This window comes from Lycium barbarum, chromosome 5, assembly GCF_019175385.1.
Source record: "Lycium barbarum isolate Lr01 chromosome 5, ASM1917538v2, whole genome shotgun sequence".
NCBI classification, from domain to species: Eukaryota; Viridiplantae; Streptophyta; class Magnoliopsida; order Solanales; family Solanaceae; genus Lycium; species Lycium barbarum.
This window is the reverse complement of record NC_083341.1, coordinates 17,326,515-17,347,155: the sequence shown is the minus strand read 5'-3', so window position 1 is coordinate 17,347,155 and position 20,641 is coordinate 17,326,515. Positions and strand designations below refer to the sequence as shown.

General features: G+C 40.7%; 1 protein-coding gene across 1 annotated transcript; it reads right to left on the bottom strand.

Moving 5' to 3' along the window:
- Positions 1-545: 545 nt before the first annotated feature.
- LOC132640586 (uncharacterized) lies at positions 546-3,707 on the bottom strand. Its single transcript, XM_060357229.1, has 3 exons — positions 2,710-3,707; positions 1,353-1,886; positions 546-1,043 (listed from the first exon to the last, which is right to left on the bottom strand). The coding sequence occupies exons 1-3, from the start codon at positions 3,523-3,525 to the stop codon at positions 930-932; spliced, it is 1,464 nt and encodes a 487-aa protein (XP_060213212.1). The 5' UTR covers positions 3,526-3,707; the 3' UTR covers positions 546-929.
- Between the last annotated feature and the right edge of the window lie 16,934 nt (positions 3,708-20,641).

The following is a 20,641-nucleotide window of genomic DNA, read 5'->3' as shown; positions in this document are numbered from 1 at the left end:
CTAGAATAATTAAGGAGTTGTAGAGAATAGGGAAGAGCACTCTAGAATGAGAATTCTAGAGTGATTCTAGAAAAAGATATTTAGGAATATTCTAGAGAAAGTTGTAAATATCACTCTCACTAGATCATTCCATCTCCACCTATAAATAGAGGTGGTCATTCGAGTTGTAAGCAAGAGAGAGTAAACAAATACTCAAGAAAAGAGAAAGTAAGAAAGTTACAAGTGATAAGTGAGAAGTGTGAGAGCTAGTAAGAAATAGTAGAGAGAAACAAAGAGAGTTGCTAGAGTGAGTGCAAGAAAAAAACAATTAGTGTAAGAAATTGTAAGACCAAAGTTGGTCCTTACTTTGCAATAATAAAATTCAAGTTGTGCCCGACTATTGTGCCCGAGGATACTCAACACAAAACCCATAAATTAGAAATGTTGGCTCCGCCTATAAGGCTCACATATTAGTGTTTCATGATACAGATAATGGTATGTGTTACACTGAAGAAAAGCATGTCAACTTTATGTAATAACGGAACTACACATTAAAAAAAGAAATCTTGAACAAGTCAATTTGAGTTTTTTCTTTGATTAACTCACAAGTTTCTTCACATGTGATTGCTAATACACAATTAAGTCTACTGCACATGTGCATAGCTTTCTCATTATAATTTGCTTTCCGGAAGTACACTCTAATTCTAGTAACTTCATAGATAATCTCCCAAACTGCTTTCCTTAATCAACTTCACAAGCAAAAGAGTAGATCTATACTTAGAAAGCAAAACAGTATTGGCCTATTGGGGGATTTTCTCCTTAACCAACAAAATCTTCTGTACTAAAAATACCTCATTCCATCACCAATTTGCCATCAACAAAAGTCACTGGAAAAAATTTGCCTTCCTTGCAGTAAATATCGACGGTGAATGTCACAGGAACGTATATCACTAAGGGTGTATATAAATTAGTTCGTCCTCTTTGCATTCTCTTATCTCTATATCCATCACATTTCTAGATGTAGAAGGCAATACATCACAGCACTGTCTTCTTGGTGTTAGCAACTGCAGAATATGTCATTAGACCAAATGTTTCAGAAGATTAAAAGATAGACTGGTACTTAAAGCAGGAAAAGTAAGAATTTCAACATATTCAGTCAGACCTCTTTATAAGAGTCATCCTCTATGAAAACATTTCACTATAACAGTCATGTTTTCTGTGGAACCGATCAATCATGTTATGTTATATTATATGTTCTCTATAACAACATTTCTCTATAACAACCAAAAGATATCGGAGCAAACGACATTGTTATGGAGAGGTTTGACTGTATATAGGATTAATTTAATTAATAAGCTCGAGAGAAACAATACCTGTTTTCTGTCAAGGTCTAACTTGTGTGAGGTTACTAAGATTTCTTCTAGTTGTCTAGGTGACACCATGGTGATGGTGCAATTCTCAGGTGTTTTCTTCTTGTAAATAGTCTTGATTTTTCCATCAATTCCAGAGGACACATTATGTAAGAAATAAACAAGCTGTCTTTTGCACGGGTCACGTTCATATGGCCTTGTATCAAAGTCATAATGTCTAGCCAAATCACTCGTCTGCCACGGAATATAACTCTCCTGTACGCGCAGAGCATCCGGTAGAAACACATTGTAGCTGAAAACTTGAACAGCATATCCCCAAGAAACCGAAACTGTCCAAGTAAACCAACGATCGTAACATATTGTTTGCTGCAAAATTCGATGAGGATCGAATTTTGCAGCGTTGTATAAATGCTCCAGAGCTTTCATTTTTGTCATATGGGGGAATATGGCATCATTCATCTCCATGTGATGCAGAGATACCAAAGGCCTAATTGTATGTGCAGCCAATACTCCAAACATATTTCCTCTTACATCCAGCTGGTATTTCAAATTCCAGAAAGAAAAAAAAGACAAAAAGTTTGTGTCACTTACATTTTAGCATCTCAATTGCAAAAAGTTTTCAATTGCCTATATACATCTTTAGATAGACAAAGCCTACTCCTAAGCTTAATGAAACGAGTTTAACTTCTATATACTAGCAGCGTATAGTTCTTAACTCAATCAAGTAAAGTAGACCTACAATAGCAAGTACTCACATCGTTCTAATCAATGGCGCAATTAGACTTGAAGGTTTAAGAAAAAAGAAGAAACTTCTGCTCTTACCACCGTGACATTTTTGTGACTACAAAAACATATCAAGGATAAAATGAAAAACATGTACTTAAATTACTTCCAAATATATCATTCTTTAAGACAAACTATTAAGTTCCCATAAAATAGAACAGAGGAAGTAACTATTTATATCAAGTCTAAATATGGTAACACAGAGATTGGGGTAAGTAACATGTTCTAACTATTAAAATTAGACTCATAATAAATAACTATGGTAGCCTACCTGTTTGGTCAAGCGTCCAAAATTTTCTTATTTTGAAAAGTATTTTTTGAAAAAGCACTAATCAATTTGAAAATCACTTTTGTCAAGTTTATAGCAGTAATTTGTGTTTGACTAATGTTCCAAAAGAGTTTTGTGGAATAACTAACCTTTTTAGCTTTTGTTACTAATCAAAACCACCTATTTTTTTTTTTCCAAAAGCTTGATCAAACATCAATTTTCTAAAATAAACATTTTTTACTTTCCAAAAACTTGGTCAAACAGTCCGAAACATCAATTTACTTGAATAAGAAGAAAAAGGGTATATACCTGATGGAAACCGGGTTCATGTGTTAAGCCAACACCAAGCTCAGCCAAACATGAATAAATCCTAGCATCACTTCCAAAAAGGTGAGGATACCTTTCAATGCATGCATCAAAAACTTTACCAAGAACTTTAGCCAATGGATAACTTATAGCAATACCAGCACCACCAAAAGCCATCTCATAAGAAAAAGCCTTATTCATCAAAAAATGTTCAGAATTCGACCCTATATAATACCATAAGCCATGATCATATTTAGACAACGTCTTAATCAAATTCTCCGTGAAAAAAACCGTGTCATCGTCACCAAAAACATACCACCTCACATTCGAATGATTTAAAGCGACGGTCTCAGTAACGACACGTGCCACACGAATAGCGGAGGGGGTCCCACCGCGAAACGTGTACTTAAATCGTGACGTGTCACCTGAAATGCAAATAGGAGGCAATGTATCGTTTACATCATTTGTGTAATTTGGTGGCATTTTTTCAAGAAAAACACAACCTCTCATGTTTCGTCCCGGTTTCCACCACATCTTGACTAATTCTTTACGAGCGGACCATGCCCGCTCGTTAGATGCAATTCCAAACACAATATGTTCAAGATTTGTGTCTGATAATAATGATGACGATGATGATGAAGATGATGAGGAATCATTTTGGAGTGAAACTGATGTATGGAGTAATTTGTCGTCATTAGGACCAGAAAAGTTGAAACTAAGGAGGTAAATTATAAGAAGGGAAGAAATGATCATAATAAGATTTTTAACGCCATTTGAACATTGGGTTTTGTTGTTAGGATATACTTTAGGAGAGTGCATTTTTTTGTGTGTGTTTTTTTGATATGGAAAAAGGAAGGAAGAAAGAAGAAGTTTGGGTTGGATTTACTATTTTTGGTGTTATGAATGTAAGTGGAGATGTGACAGATTTTGGAGGCAGAGCCATTCTTATTACCGGAAAATTCGGCCAAAGCAAAGTATGGACATTTGACTTTTCTTTTTTGTCCACGTGTTATAGACTACAATACAAGGCATTATGTGTGCACTAAAAACAAAAAAAATATGATGACAACCGAGAATACGTGAAAAGATTAAAAATTGTGTGCTACTATTAATTAGAGGCTTCAAATTTGAGTTAAAATTGAAGAAAACTCTTCAATAGAAAGCATTAATGTCCTGATTCAAATTACCCCTGGTCATAATGACACCCGACTATGCCTAAATCAGGTGAATCAAGTATGAATGAATCAAAAATGAAATACGCAGAAGCAATAATTAAGTTTAACATAATGTACAAGGAATTGTGTATGCATTAAAAACAAAATAGAATATAATGCTACGCAACCGATGAATAGGTGAAAAGATCGAAATTTCTCTGCTTTTAATTAAAGGTTTTGAATTCCAATTTATCATGATTTTTTTTTCAATAGAGTGCACTAAACTCCTTATTAATTTACTCGATGTGAATTGAAATTAATAAGTCAATGAACTTTCGATGCTAGATGGTAAAGAAAAAAATAGTCCTTTTTCGATTTTTTTAAACTTTATGTGACATAATTTGAAGTGCAAGGGTCAAATTAGTTAATTTCATTGTGAATTCAGACATTAAATTTTTGTATTTTTAAATAAAATTACACACTTCAACTATTCCAAATAACAACTTTCTCCGTCTTAATTTATGTAGCACCATTTAATTTGACACGGAGTTTAAGAAAGAAAAGAAGACTTTTGAGATATGTGATCCAAAATAAGCCTTATATAAATATGTGATTATAAATTATCTCATAAAGTTAAATTATTTCTAAATAAAAAGATAATATTTTTTTTAAATAAATAAAAAAAATAGTGTGACATAAATTGGGACAAAGAGAGTAATATATTAAAGAGGCTAGAAGCAGACAGAAGTCCATCGACATGTTTGCTTGCCTACAAAAGGTGACATTTCTGTGGATATTATTGAACGCTTGTGGAACCATCTTTCTACTTTGCCTGACAATTCCATTTGTCGTTACTAATAATTGTGTGTCTAATTGCTTTTCCTTTTTTGTTTTATTAACACTTAAGTATTATTACTTGTGCTTTTTTGTGGGCAAAAACTTTTTGTACCTGACCATTCAATTCACTGTGTCTTAAATAATTAGAGTGAGAATAATAAAACTTTTTTACATTCATGAAGACCATACACAGAATACTTCATTGCTCAAGTTGTATGATTTTCATCTTTACAATTAGCACTACATAATTGAAATTAGTAGGTCTCACAATGGCTAAATTTACTACTCTTTGAATAGAAAAAATAAAACCTTAAAACATAAATTATAAAAAAAAAAGAATTCACATTATATAAAGTTTTTAATTTTTCATTCTCCGGATGAAATGACATTTCAAATTTTCGTTTTTCATCTTAATTGATTGAAATTGTGTATCGTTAAGATTATTCTTATTTCAGCTGAACAAAATATAAAATGCAAAATACATCAAAATACCCCTAAACTATACCCAAAATGTCGATATCACACTTAAACTATACAGACGATCCATTACACATCTGAACATTTCAAAAGTGAATTTATTTACCCCCTGCAAACTGATGACCACTTGCACAATGGGAAGTGTAACTCACTCTCTTGCCACATCAGCGCCACACCAGCACCACGTCAGCGCCACCTTGTAAATTTCCTAAATTTTAATTTTATATTTATTTCCTTTTCTTTTTTCATTTAATTTTTTTTATTAATTATATTTACACTAATTAATCCCTAATTAACCATTAAAATCCTCCAATAATTATATCTTCTTCATCACCACCACCTCATTTCACTGGAATCACCAATGCGCTACCACCATCGCCATCAATTTCACCACCACCAATCCGCCACCAATTTCACCACAACCAATCCTCCAATAATTATGGACAAATGAATTTGAACAGAGGGAGTATTAGTAATTTTACTACTACTGCTGCTATTACATCAGCAGTAGTAGTACCAGCCCGCTTTCACCTGATTTCTTCTTCATTCCCATTTCTTCTTCATTCCCATTTCACCCCATTTTTTCTTCATTCCCATCCTCCAAATTCATATTTTTTTAATCTCATCCCCACCCCACTGCTACCTTTCCCTCCTCCCTTTCTCCCCCTGCTAATTTCATCATTAAAAAAAAAATCCACAATCCAATAGAGTTTGCAGAGATTTAGCAGTACCCTAGGTTTCATGGCTACAAAATTCCAACTTTTAATGGCTTCAAAATCTGAACCTTTTTCTTGTAGTATTTTGATATTTTTTTCAAGAAAGGAAAAGAAATGGGTGAAATTGATGGCGGTGGTTGTGGTGGCTATGGTGTTTTCCGATGAGATGTGGTGGCGAGATAATTTGTGGTGGATGGAGCTCCATCAATGGCGGAAAAATGAAGAAGAAATGGGGGTGGAAGTGAGATTACAAAAATGAAAGAAGAATGGGGGTGGGATTACAAAAATATTAATTTTGCAATTAAAAAAGAAAAAGAAAAAATGAATTAATTTTAATCGAAACGCACCTATTTTTAAATTATTTTTACATTTTATGCCACATCAGCTCAGGGGGTGTTATTAGTTCCACTTTTTCATATATTAGGTGTGTAATGGGTCGTCTGTATAGTTTAAGTGTGATATCGACATTTTGGGTATAGTTTAGGGGTGTTTTGATGTATTTTGCCAAATATAAAATTATTAAGTAAAACAAAAATCACACAAGACTACTAAAATATCATAAATGAAGTTCTATGTTGTAGTTGGGGCGTGCTGGCACGGGCACCAACCTGTAGTACTTAAAATATGCTTTCAAAAGCATTGCGAAAGACTCCGATGATTTATTAAATAAAATAATTGTGTCATGAAGTGAACATTGGGAATAGATTATTATTTATCCCGAATTTAGGTAATCAATTGAATTTGTAAGTGAGGTATAAAATATGTTGATGAACTTTAATCTATTTTGGGTTTATAGGAAATAATTATAGATTTGCGTGTTATAGCATGTGTATGTGAACATATGCATTAGTGATTCAAATCAAGATACAAATGTTTATGATTAAGTCAACTATATTGGAAGAATAAGCATAAAATGCCACTGATCCGGACCAAAGGAGAGAGAGCTTCAATATATAATTTCTATTACAATGTTCTTGATCTTGAAAAAGCTAACCCTTAAAAGTAGGGAAATATCTCCTATTTATAGTTTTGCCTTATGGGCCTTGCATACAACATAAAACCTTTTTCAGAAAGTAAACCCTAAAAGGATAAGGTTGGGTCGTACGGTCTGACACCCGTACGGTCGTCGGTACAATGTGACAGAACGATGTTGATGCGTGGCGATTTTATAACTGATTAACCGGACTAACAGCCACGATCAACTAGGTCATGCTGAAACAGGACCACCGGCCATGATCAACTCAGTCATGCTGAAATCGGACTGGCTGTGATGCGAAGTTTGGTTCGGTGATACCGGACCAAACAAATTCGCTTCACTTTTCTCAGGTCAACCGCAGCCGGTGCAATATCACCAGTTCTAAGGGAAGACTCGGTGATCATGCCTGTCTCTTCTTATCTCCGGTCCTCGGTCTCACCGGTCTTGCTTATATCCGATTTTTACCGTATAGAGATAGTCCCCACACTTCCCGGATCGTAGTTTTACCGGAGTAACGGGAAGTGGATGAATCAACAAACCGGTGGTGCCATAAGCCCGTTCTTATCTTTAAATTTTTGACGGGAACAGTTGTGTCACGTCCCTCAGCCGTCAGCCACGTGTCTCACCCCGAGTGGTCGACTTTGGAAACCGCTGTAACGCATGTCTCTTCAACTCACGTCTCATTAATTGTGGGACACGTGGCACCCCCCGGTTGGCTGGCTTCTATAACCGTTTCAGTCCCTCATGCCTATATAAGGCTTTTAACCCTCTCATTTTACCACTTTCACTTCTACTTCTTACTTCTCCACCTCTGATCGTCTTCCTCTTCCATTTTCTTACTTATTTTGATTGCCAAAACAGACCAACTTTGTCAACTTCTCCATTGTTGTTCTTTGATCGAAAGTGCTGTTACGTTTCTCCTCTCACTTTGCTATTTTAAAATTTTCTCTCAACTGCCTCTTCGCTCTTATTATTTTTTGTAACTTTTTCCTTCTCCCTCATTCGAGTTCACTGGACCTCCTTTTTTTATTACCTAATTCAAATGTCTGCCAACACCGAAACCACCTCCCAGGATGTTCCCTCGGTTTCCTCTCAAGGGGCCAAGCCAATTTCACAACCCAGGGGCAAGACCGTCGTTGAGCCCACTGCTTTGGACATAGTACCGTCCAAACCCAATTATAACAAAGAGTTTGAGGTTGAGAAACCTTCTCTGGTTGCGGATAGAGGGTTCGATGTAAGGCGATACCCATCGTCCATTACCGAGGATAAACTCGACCAAGTCCGGGCTGACTGCGGATGGGAGAACCGTCCGGTGCAAGTGTTTGCATCCGGGCCTGACGAATCGATCATCGATTACAGGGAGGGCTTCCTGTACGTTTATACCTATCCCTTTACACTCAAGTTCGACCCCCCGATCGTCCCGGTTATATTGGATATGTGCCGGACATATAATGTGACCCTGGCACAAATTGGCCCGATAGTCTGGAGGACTGTGGCCTACCTCCGGTTGTTGGCCAACGACATAAAAAAGGAGTTTACGATGGCTCACTTCATCCATTTATATTCTTCGAGGTTGTTCCAATAGGGTGTGATCAAGCGAAGCCAAAATTCATTTTTTTCGAAGATAAACGAAGACAGGGACCGAGGTTGGCTAGAGAGCTACATCCGGGTGAGGACCGCAGACATTATTTCAGCCGACTATATGCCCTTTCCGGAGAGGTGGAATGATAATCGTAAGTTCCTCAGTTCCTTATCCAATAACTACCCTTAACCGCTTTGTTAAACACTTGCCCCCTCGTATTAAAACGATTTCTCCCCTTTTTTATATCAGCCGCGGCATGGATACCTCCGGCTGTCCGGAACATGAATGAATAGCTTGAAACTCTCCTCGATCAGCACACCCATGGAGAACTGACATGGGAAATCCAGTGGCGCGGCCGATGGATCGCCCAAAACCACGATAATATTTTGCTTGATTTGGAACACATTATATCCTCATCTTTTTCTTTTCCCTTTTATAACATCTTCGATATTCAGGTTTACCCAAGGGCTCGGTGGACCCAAGACCAGAGCCAGCAGCCGAACCCGCTGCGCTGGTACCCTAATTTGATTCAGCGGGTACATCCCGTATTATTGCTGCTGCCAACAAAAGGAGGAGAAACCCCTCGGACAAAGGGAAAAAACCGAAAAAGAGGGCAAAAAGCGTCGTTCGGACTCTAAGAGACGAAACAGAGGCCGATTTCCTTGTTCGTAGGGTCGGTGTGACTCTCTCCGTTGACTCTATACCGGAGGAGGATACAACCATTCCGCCGTTTCCTTCAGCCGGGAAAGAACCGTCAGCTCCGGCAATGCACACTGGTGGGGAAGAAGTTCTTTACCCGACTCCTCTAAGGTCAATTGAATATGTTGACATTTCAGGTGATGCTTCATCCGAGGAGACCCCCCTGCAAAGGACCAGAAGATCCGGGCATGCACCAATTGCTGAGGCCGAACAGAGGGCTGAGCCGGTCCCTGAGATTGAGGTTCCATTGGATACCAGTTCAATACCTGTCGGGGACCTAACAACAACACCCGAGGCACCCGCTCCTACCGAGGCTGCCGGAGCTATTCCGGCTTCTCCTACTCCTGCTCCGAGGTCGGACAACCTCGATGATATGTTCGTGGATACCTCTCCTGCAACCGGGGGAGCTGCCGGTTTCGGACATCTCCCTATCCCTCGAGTCACGAGGGCAGCCAGCCGGGCCACCGAGACTGGTTCGAGAGATAGCCTGGTGCGTATCTTCCCGGCCCCGAGTGTGGAACTTAGAAGGACCAGATCGGTCATGGTCACCGTCCCTAAGGGTTGCAGCGTTTTTTCTCGACCGGTGGGAGTAGCAAGCTATCTGAGGCCCCTCGCCTCGTTCTCGGATAAGCAGAAGATGACAGAGTCCCCTGGCAGAGTCTCATTAACAAGGGCATGCATGCGGGCAATCGAGTAAGCTTATCAGCCTATCCTTTCATAATTCAATGTGAATTTTAGCTTCTCATTTATCCAAGTTTAACTTCTCGTTTCTTTTACAGAGTTTGACGCTCGTCAATGAAGCCTTCATCCATGCCCAACAAGAAGTTGATGACCTTAGGGCCAACTGGATGCCCAGGGTCGAGAAACAGAGAAGTTCCAGCACCTTTTGCAAGTGAAGGAAGATGAATTGAACCAAGTTGTTGCCCTTTCCAACCTTCAACCCGAGCTCGAAGCAGCGAAAGCCGAAAACCTTCAGTTAAAGGACGAATTGGCCGGGATGGTCGATAAGAACCGGCTTCTGGAAGCGGACAAGGTCGGCCTTAGCCAAGATAATGCTCGTTTTTCTTCGAGGCTTGGTGAACTCGAAACCATTATCACTCAACTCCGGGGGGAGCTTGACTTGGTCAAGACTGATGCCGTGAACATGGCCGAGAGGCATCGGCTGCTTAAATCCGAGAGTGCTAAGTATAAGGAGAGGATGAGGGTATTCGAGCAAAAAGCCGAGGATAGGGCCCGAATATACGACGATCTGAAAACCGAACTCGAGGAGACACCCGAGGCTAATGACCTTCTTAGAACCGAGCTCGAATCGGCCATTCAAATCCAAGGAGTCCTCAATGAAGAAAGAGATGAATTAGTGGCCAAGCTGGCCCAGGCTAAGGCCGATTATGCAGAAGCCCTTAGGAGTGTGGAGGCCGCCGAAGCTCATACCACGATTGCGGTGGAGTATGAACGGTGGAAGTCCTGGAGGGCCACCCTTGAGAAAGCCGAACATGGTTTTGCAGATCTCCCGGCTTGGTACTTGAAGCTAGAAAGACCGAGGAGGAAGCCAAGAGAGACCTTGATACCGATTTCGAGGATTCCGAGCAGACAGTATCCGAGTATTCTGGTTCCAGCTGCACCGGATAGATCATAGCCTGTACTTAGCCTTTATTTTGCCTTTGCCTTTTTGGATTTTTTTTAACTTCGTAGGAATTTCGAGTATAAAATACCTCCATATATGAAATGTGCATTTTTCGTTCCGATTCTCTTTATTCTTTTGCTTGAATGCTTGTTATGACTTTTGCCCGAATTGTCGGTCCATTTTAAGGAAAAGCAGAGACTCGGAGTCATTTTTTCGGACTGTGCCTGAATATTTGCTTTTCTCTTCGTCCGGTACGTTTTGTCCGGGAATTTGATCGAGTGGTTTGCCCGTGGGACTTATTTATGCTTTGTGAAATCAGACGTCTCCAAATCAAAGGCATTTTTAGAGCCGATATTTTTTTTATCTATTCACTTATCATAGATTAGGTTCGGACACCTGAATCCCTGCCTTACCAATTTTTAATACAGCAGTCCCCATTTGCGGTGTTTACAAGATTTTGGCTCGGTTCAATGTGACCTTGTTGCCTTTGTCGAATTTCGACTATAATCCCCGGCATAGGGTATTTAGTTAAAAATGATGCCGAATTTCGGTGGTAATCACCAGGGTAGGCCGCTTTAACAAGAAGACACATCCGCAATGAATTTTTAATGATCTTAATATTGCAAGTATTTGCATGTACATGATATGAAGACTTCGTCAGTTTCCTTCTGTTTTTGCCGTAGCAAGTACTAAGTGGACATGATTCGTTCTGATCGTTTGAGCTTTACATCAAAACCTAATACAGAAGGTCCGGCTTTAGGCGGAGATAGGAAATACAAAAATCTCGAGGATTTTTTCGGGGTAGCATCTATTAGCGTTCACTTGCTTTGTTGAGCTCCTTCGTTTTCGACTAACCGGGGTAAACCTCGATGTGGGTATAGTAGTCCCCTAGTGCTTATCCGAGCTGCAAGATCGGGTAAGCACTATCAAGTCCCCACTCGTAGGGTGTGGCCCCGAGTTTCTGGGCATTTGTCCTCGTCTTTATCTAGTAACACGTTGTACTTGTTGCCTCATTAAAAACCTTGTCGGAAAACCCATTTTGGGACAAAACCGTACTAACGAAAAGAGTGCAACACGTGTTTTCAGACCTAGATAACTTTATCCAGTACTCGACTTCCTACAAAAAATTAAAAGGTTAATAAGTAAACACAAGTGTCCATACCTTAGCAGTAGTATCTCTTCAAATGAGCCACATTCCAGTTATTGCGCAACTGTTGTCCGTCCATGGATTCCAGCTGATACGATCCTTTGCCCGTTACCTCGGTTATCTTGTACGGCCCTTCCCAGTTCGGACCCAGTTTTCCATCATTGGGATTCTTGGTGTTCAAGGTAACTTTCCGAAGCACCAAGTCCCCAACTTGGAAATGTCAAAAATTGGCCCTCTGGTTATAGTACCTTTCCATTCTCTGCTTCTGGGCTGCAATACGGACCAACGCGTTTTCGTGAAGTTCATTTGTGAGATCGAGTTTTACGGCCATGGCCTCCTCGTATGACTCCTCGGTGGTGTACATGAATCGGAGACTCGGTTCACCGACTTCGACGGGAATAAGGGCTTCGGCCTCGTAGACCAACGAGAAAGGTGTTTCTCCCGTGCTTGATTTCGATGTGGTTCTGTAAGCCCACAATACCTCCGGTAGTACCTCCCTCCAGCGATGCTTTGATGTTTCAAGTCTTTTCCTCAGATTTTGAATTATCATTTTATTCGTGGATTCCGCTTGTTTGTTTGCACTCGGGTGATACGGATTTAATACGATTTTCTTAATCTTCAACCCTTCGAGGAAATTATTGACTTTGCCGCCAACGAACTGAGAACCGTTATCACAAGTTATCTTGGCCGGGATGCCGAAATGACAAATAATGTGGTCCCATATGAAGTCAATAACTTCCTTTTCTCTAATATTTTTGAAGACCCGCGCTTCAACCCATTTGGAGAAATAGTCAGTCATAAATAAAATAAAACGAGCCTTACCTGGTGCCCATGGCAATGGACCAACAATGTTCATTCCCTACTTCATGAAGGGCCAAGGTGATATCACCGAGTGTAGCAACTCCCTGGGCAGATGAATCATCGGGGCATGTCTTTGACACCCGTCACATTTTCGGATAAAATTCTTCGAATCTTTCTCCATCCGGTTCCAGTAGAAACCGACTCTGATAATTTTTCGGACTAAGGCTTCAGCACCGGAAGGATTGTCGCAGGTCCCCTCGTGTACTTCTTTCATCACATACTCGGTTTCTCCGGGACCCAAACACTTGGCCAGGGGTCCGAAGAAAGACCGTTGATACAATTGGCCATCTACCAAGCAGAACCGCGCTGCTTTTGTCCTTAGTAACCGTGATTCTTTTGGGTCACACGAGAGCTGTTCATCTTGCAAGTAGTCGATGTATTTGTTGTGCCAATCCCAAGTTAAACCCATTGTGTTTATTTCAGCATGTTCGTTTTCTATCGCCGAATTTATCAAGTGCACCATAGTCCCGGGGTTGATTTCTTCCCCTTCGACTGAAGATCCCAAATTGGCCAATGTATCGGCTTCACTGTTCTGCTCCCTAGGTACATGCTGCATGGTCCATTCTGTAAACCGATGTAGTATCACTTGGATTTTTTCCAGATACCTTTGCATTCGGTCGTCCTTAACCTCGAAGACGCCATTCACCTGGTTAACGACCAAGAGAGAGTCGCATTTTGCTTCAATTATTTCGGCCCCCATACTCTGAGATAATTCCAAACCTGCAATCATAGCCTCATACTCGGCTTCATTGTTAGTCAATTTAACAGTTCTGATGGATTGTCGAACGGCATAATCGGCGGGAATTCTAAGGACGATTCCTAGCCCGGAACCTTTGAGGTTCGAGGCCCCGTCCGTGTGTAACGACCAAATACCCGAAGTTTTTCTCGAGGTCATCATAATTTCTTTCTCAACCTCGGGTATCATAGCCAGGGTGAAGTCTGCCACAAAATCGGCCAAGATCTGGGACTTGATGGCCGTCCGAGGCTTGTATTCGATATTATATCCGCTAATCTCTACAGTCCATTTAGTTAGTCTACCCGATTATTCCCGTTTATGCTGATGTTCTTTAGAGGGTAAGTAGTCACTACACATATCGGATGGCATTGAAAGTAAGGCTTGAGCTTTCTAGAAGCACTTACCAATGCCAATGCCAACTTTTCTAGATGGGGATAACGAGTCTCCGCATCCCCTAAAGTTCTACTCACATAATACATAATTGCGTACTTGATTCTTCTCGGACCAAAACACCACTTACCGCTACCTCGGATACGGCAAGGTAGAGAAAAAGCTGCTCGTCCGCTTTCGGTATTTGCAGTAGAGGCTGGCTGAACAAGCACCTTTTCAATTCTTGCAAAGCTCTTTGACGTTATTCACCATCTCAATATCATCGATGGCTTTGATCTTATCCGGGTTGATTTCAATCCCCCGGTTTGACACCATGAAGCCCAAAATTTTGACAGATCGGACACCGAAGGCACATTTTTCTGGGTTAAGCTTCATGTTGTACTTGCGGAGTACATCGAAGGTTTCCTGCAAATGCTTTAAATGGTCCTCTGTTTCCAGGACTTGACCACCATGCCGTCAATATAAACTTCTAGTGTTTTCCCTATTTGTTCTTCGAACATTCCATTAACTAGGCGTTGGTAAGTTGCACCGACATTTTTTAATCCGAAGGGCATGACATTGTAACAGTAAGTCCCATACCGGGTAATAAAAGATGTTTTCTCTTGATCCTCCGGGTGCATCCGGATTTGGTTATACCCGGAGTAAGCATCGAGAAAACTTAACATCTCATGTCCGGCCATCGCATCGATCATTCTATCGATGTGAGGCATCAGAAATGAATCCTTCGGGCATGCTTTGATTAGATCCTTATAATCAACGCATATTTGGAATTTATTACCTTTGTTCAGCACCACTACTACGTTAGCTAGCCAGTCCAAGTATTTTACCTCCCGGATAGAGCCTATTTTCAAAAGCTTTATTACCTCATCCTTCACGAAGGCGTGTTTTTCCCCTGCCATGGGCCTTCTCTTCTGCTTCACCGGGGGGAACCTCCCGTCAAGGCTGAGCTTGTGAGTCGTCACTCCCGGTGGTACACATGTCATATCTATATGGGACCATGCGAAACAATCAGCATTAGCTTGAAGAAATTTAATTAACTTATTCCTGAGCTCCGAGGTTAACCCCGTGCCCAGGTATACCTTTCTATCCGGTAGATATTCGAACAAGATGATTTGCTCCAACTCCTATACTGTTGACTTGGTTGCATCTGAGTCATCCGGCAAGACGAACGATCTGGGTACACCGAAATCATCTCTTCATGCCCCGGGTCCAACCCATTCTGCTCCATTGTCGAACCCGTGTACTTTAGTTGCTATTTAGGGTCCTTGCCGCCGACTGATTCACCTTTTTTTTATCCGATTTTTTGGGAAGGGGTGATGCTTCCTCCACCGCGTACATCTCTCTTGTAGCGGGTTGTTCTCCCCAGATGGTTTTTATCCCCTCCAGGGTCGAGAATTTCAGCAGCTAATGTATTGTCGATGGCACGACCCTCATGCTATGTATCCACGGTCTACCCAGCAATGCATTATACTTTATATCCCTTTCGATTACATAGAACACCGTTTGTTGAATGGTGTCGTCAATGTTGACCGACAAAGAAATCTCCCCCTTCGTGGTTTCACTTACCGTATTGAATCCACTGAGCACTCGAGCTACCGGTACGATCTAATCGAGTAGCCTTAACTGTTCAAGCACTCTTCACCGGATGATGTTGGCCGAGCTACCTGGGTCAATCAAAATACATTTAACTTGCGATTTAAAAAATAAGAATAGAGATTACCAATGCATCATTATGCAGTTGAATGATGCCTTCAGCATCCTCGTTATTGAAAGAGATGGAACCCTCGGGTACGTAATCCCGACTGCGCTTCTCACGCACAATGAAAACCTTTATCCGTTTCATCACCGTCCCTCGAGGGGTATCGGTACCCCCGATTATCATGTTGATTATATGCTGATGTTCCACTGGTTCGGCTCGTTTATGAGATTCCCTTTCTTTGTAGTGGCCTTTAGCTCGTTCACTTAGCAATCCTCGAAAGTGGCCATTCTTTAGTAACCAAGCCACCTTCTCTCTTAGTTGGCGACAGTCCTAAGTTCTATGCCCTATTCACACATCACGCTCGGGTCCCGTTGGCCCGAGTCTGACCTTAGTGGTCTCGGCCATCTTGCTTCTGCGATACGGCCAATAGCCGAGACGAGGTCTGAAGTGTTGACGTTGAAGTTGTACTCCAATATCCTTGGCAAGTCTTTGTTGCTGGTCGAGCTTCCGATATCACTCCTAAATGAGAGACCTCGACTGTTTGATGGGCGCTCGGTCCGTTTATCACCTCGACCGGAGGATTGGCTCGGGCCAACCCTAGATTTTTCTGACCTGAAGCTTGGCTTTTCCGAATGAGAGTATGGCCGATATCTTTCCCTCGATGGTCTTGACTCCGGATCGTTGTTTTTCCTCGATCTCGCAGAGCTTTTGTTCATATTTACCGGCCCCGGGGGAAGTTCGAGTTGGTCAGCCTCTACCCGAATCTTTGGTTTGTATCTGTTATGGACATCCGCCCAGGTCACAGCCTCGTATTCCAGCAAGTTTTCCTTTAGTTTGAACGAGGCCGTCGAGCTTCGAGGATTAAGCCCTTTGGTAAAAGCTTGTGCAGCCCATTCCTCCGGAACCGGAGAGAGCTCCATCCGTTCACTTTGGAACTGGTTGACAAATTCACGCAATAACTCATCACCCCTTTAGGCTATACGAAAAATATCCGCCTTACGGCCCTGCACCTTTTTGGCACCGGCATGAGCTTTTATGAACGCATCCGCGAGCATTTCGAAAGAAGTGATTGAATGCTCGGGCAGATGGTCGTACCAAGTCAATGCTCCCTTCGTCAGATTTTCCCCAAACTTTTTCAACAACACGGATTCAATTTCATCCTCTTCAACATCATTGCCTTTTATGGCACAGGTGTATGAAGTCACGTGTTCCTGAGGGTTCGTTGTGCCGTCATATTTCTGGATATCCGACATTTTGAACCTCTTCGGGATCAATTTCGGAGCCGCACTCGGAGGAAAAGGCCTCTGAATGTACCTTTTCGAATTTGGTTCTTTCAGAATAGGCGGGGCCCCCGGGATTTGGTCCACTCGAGAGTTATGTTTCCACTCTCTTCTCAGTCGAGTCTACCCGCTTTGCCAATGTTTTGAGCATTCTCAGAACTTTGGTGGATGAACCCGCTCCGGACCCATTACTCTCGACCATCCGTGTTTCGTCCCTTCTGGGTTCGGCAACAACTTTCGTCCTCTCCGGGGATGTTTCATCATTTTTGCTTTGCAACTGGGCTATTGCGACTCCTTGTTCGGCAATAGCTGCCCTCTGTTCCTGCAACAATTCAAAAATTAAACGTAAGTTAATATCATCTGGGGTATCCAGCACTTTCCAACCTTGTGCCCGGGACAAAGTAATTCAATTGGGAATATTTAAGGGATTAGTGACCGGCGGGACGGAATTCTCCTGGTTCATGGTGTTTTGTCGGTTGAGGCCCTCCCTCGAATCAACAGAGTTTGGGTCAATGGGTTCTGCTGGTAAGCCCCGGAGCCCACTGTTCTCATTTTCGGCCACAATCTCGTTATTGTTGATGTGACCAGATTGTCCACTGCTTGCCATGTGGTCCGTTTTCACAGAGACGAACAAAAGATTTTTTCAATCTTAATGGGTAAGAGAAAGAAACCAAGATCAAAGACCACTATTATCCTAGCTCCACGGTGGGCGCCAAACTGTTTACCCCGAATTTAGGTAATCAATTGAATTTGTAAGTGAGGTATAGGATATGTGGATGAACTTTAATCTATTTTGGGTTTATAGGAAATAATTATAGATTTGTGTGTTATAGCTTGTGTATGTGAACATATGCGTTAGTGATTCGAATCAAGATACAAATGTTTATGATTAAGCCAACTATATTGGAAGAATAAGCATAAAATGTCACTGATCCGGACCAAAGGAGAGAGAGCTTCAATATATAATTTCTATTACAATGTTCTTGATCTTGAAAAAACTAACCCTTAAAAGTAGGGAAATACCTTCTATTTATAGTTTTGCCTTATGGGCCTTGCATACAACATAAAGCCTTTTTCAGAATAAAGTAAACCCTAAAAGGATAAGGTTGGGCCGTACGGTCTGACACCCGTACGGTCGTCGGTACAATGTGACAGAACGATGTTGACGCGTGGCGATTTTATAACTGATTAACCGGACTAACGGCCACGATCAACTCGGTCATGCTGAAACCGGACCAACGGCCACGATCAACTCGGTCATGCTGAAACCGGACCAACGGTCACGATCAACTCGGTCATGCTGAAACCGGACTGGCTGTGATACGGAGTTTGGTCCGGTACCAGACTGGCTGTGATACGGAGTTTGGTCCGGTGATACTGGACCAAACAAATTCGCTTCACTTTTCTCAGGTCGACCGCAGCCGGTGCAATATCACCAGTTCTAAGGGAAGACTCGGTGATCATGCCTGTCTCTTCTTATCTTCGGTCCCCGGTCTCACCGGTCTTGCTTATATCCGATTTTTACCGTATACAATTATGACATAATGTTTAGTTTTCGTCTTTTTGTGCTCCCTCTGTTCCATAATAAATGATATTTTAGGCTTTTTATTTTGTTTTAAAATAAGTGGTATTTTAAGATTTTTTGATCTTGTTCTTTCAAACTTACCCTTATTTATAATCATGAATCATTAAGAGCCTGTTTGGCTTAGCTGATTTAAAATAGCTGATAACTGATAAGCATTAAGTGCTGATAAGCCTTTTTAAGTGCTGAAGCTGATTTGATAAATAAGCAGTTACGCGTTTGGATAAAAGTGCTGAAACCGACAATAAGCTGCTCAAGTGTTTGGCAAAAAAAGTGTTGATAAGAATTTTACTGTTAAAATGACTTAAATACCCTTAAAGCTGTTACACTAAAAAGAACATTATTTTTATAACTTTTTAAATTCCAAATTAATTCAAATACTCAATAATTTATGCCTCATTTTTTTTTATACAAAATTGATTCGATAAAATTATTTCTTATGAATATAAATTATTTTATGATAAGCTAAATTACAATCATAAGCTATAATAAAACAGTTAATAATTATGCTAACGTTCGTTAGTATAACATACACAAATAGTACACAAAATATTTGCATAGAAGAAACACATATGCAATTAATGAAGTTCTGTTTGTTGCTACTTAAATTAAAACATTCAATTATTATAAATATCCTGAGCAATCCGATTGCTTTTAATGGAGAAGAGCTTCAGATTCTCATATGTTTTTAACGTTGGTAGAAGAGAGCTATTGGGTTTTAAAGACGTAGTGTGAGGAAATGACGTGATGGAGAGGGTTAGGATTTTATTAGAGTAAGGGTATTTCAGGGATTACGAAACAATATTAAGAATAGAATAGTAAAAGTCTTGGTTAAACTAAAAGTGCTTATAAGCTCAAAAATAATAAGTTGGGGGAGATCAACTTATGGCTTATGGCTTATTTTTGGCTTATAAGCACTTTTATCTTTACCAAACGCGAGATACGCCGAAAAGTGCTTATAAGGTTGTTTGACCAGCTTATAAGTTTAGCCAAACACCCTTTAAATAGTTTTTTTTTCTAGGCATTAATTAAAGGTATGTTAGTAAAAACACTCATAATTCTGTAGGAGTGAGTAATTTCTTAAAGAGTGTGCATAAGCTAAAAATATCACTTATTATGGAACGGAGGGAGTATTAGTTTTTCGGATCGAAAACGAGCTGTCTAGGCGGTGGATCTGAGTGAATGAAGCTGACGCAAAACTAACTGCAATTTCAAGGAAAGAAAAGCAACCAATATTTCCATAAATAAATAAATAATGACTAATTAAGGAAGTCTGTGCGGGATTGAAGATTAAGAAAAGCTGCATGGTGTGTGCTAATTACGTAAACTTAGCACTCAGGTTTACTTTACACAATTAAGCTTATAAACAAAAGGAAAAGATCTCGAGATTGGCACTAAGGTTTTTTTTTTTTTCACAACATAAACTTATGTTCCCTCGGATAAAAAATAAGTGTCCATTTAGCTTTTTTCGCACTCCTTTACCCCCTGTTTGGATGGTGGTTTCCCGTGGTTCATTAATGTATGATTTTCTATGAAACCATGTTTGTTTTCATTGTTCTTAAAATTATGTGGTATGGTGTTGTAAACCCGTGGTTCATCCCATGGTTATATAACCACGAAAAGTCCCAATTTTTGTAACCACGGATTTGGTGATTTTTCTGTGGTTATAAATTTCATTTCTCTATTATACCCAACCCCACCCCCGCCCATCCACCCCCACCCCCATCTATCCCACTCCTCCGCCACCTACTCTCACCACCCCAACCACCACCCACTACCCCTCACCACCACCCAACCCACCCCCACAACTACTCACCCTCACCCTACCACCCACTACCCCCACCCTCATCTCACAACCACCAATCTCACACCACCCTCACCCACTACCCCTCACCACCACCCAACCCCATTCCCACAATCACTCACCCCCACTACCCCCACCCTCACCCCTCCACCACCCACACCCTCTACCACTACCTACTTATCACCCACTACCTACTTATTTTTTAAAGTTTCTATTTTATTCTTTACCTAATTTTTATTAATCTATAAAAACTAATTTCTAATTAAGAATTAAGGATATTTTAGTAAACTTACAAGTTATTATATATTACCATACAGTCAAACTAAATAATACAAATGTTATTAAACCAAAACAAACGATACAGTCTATCC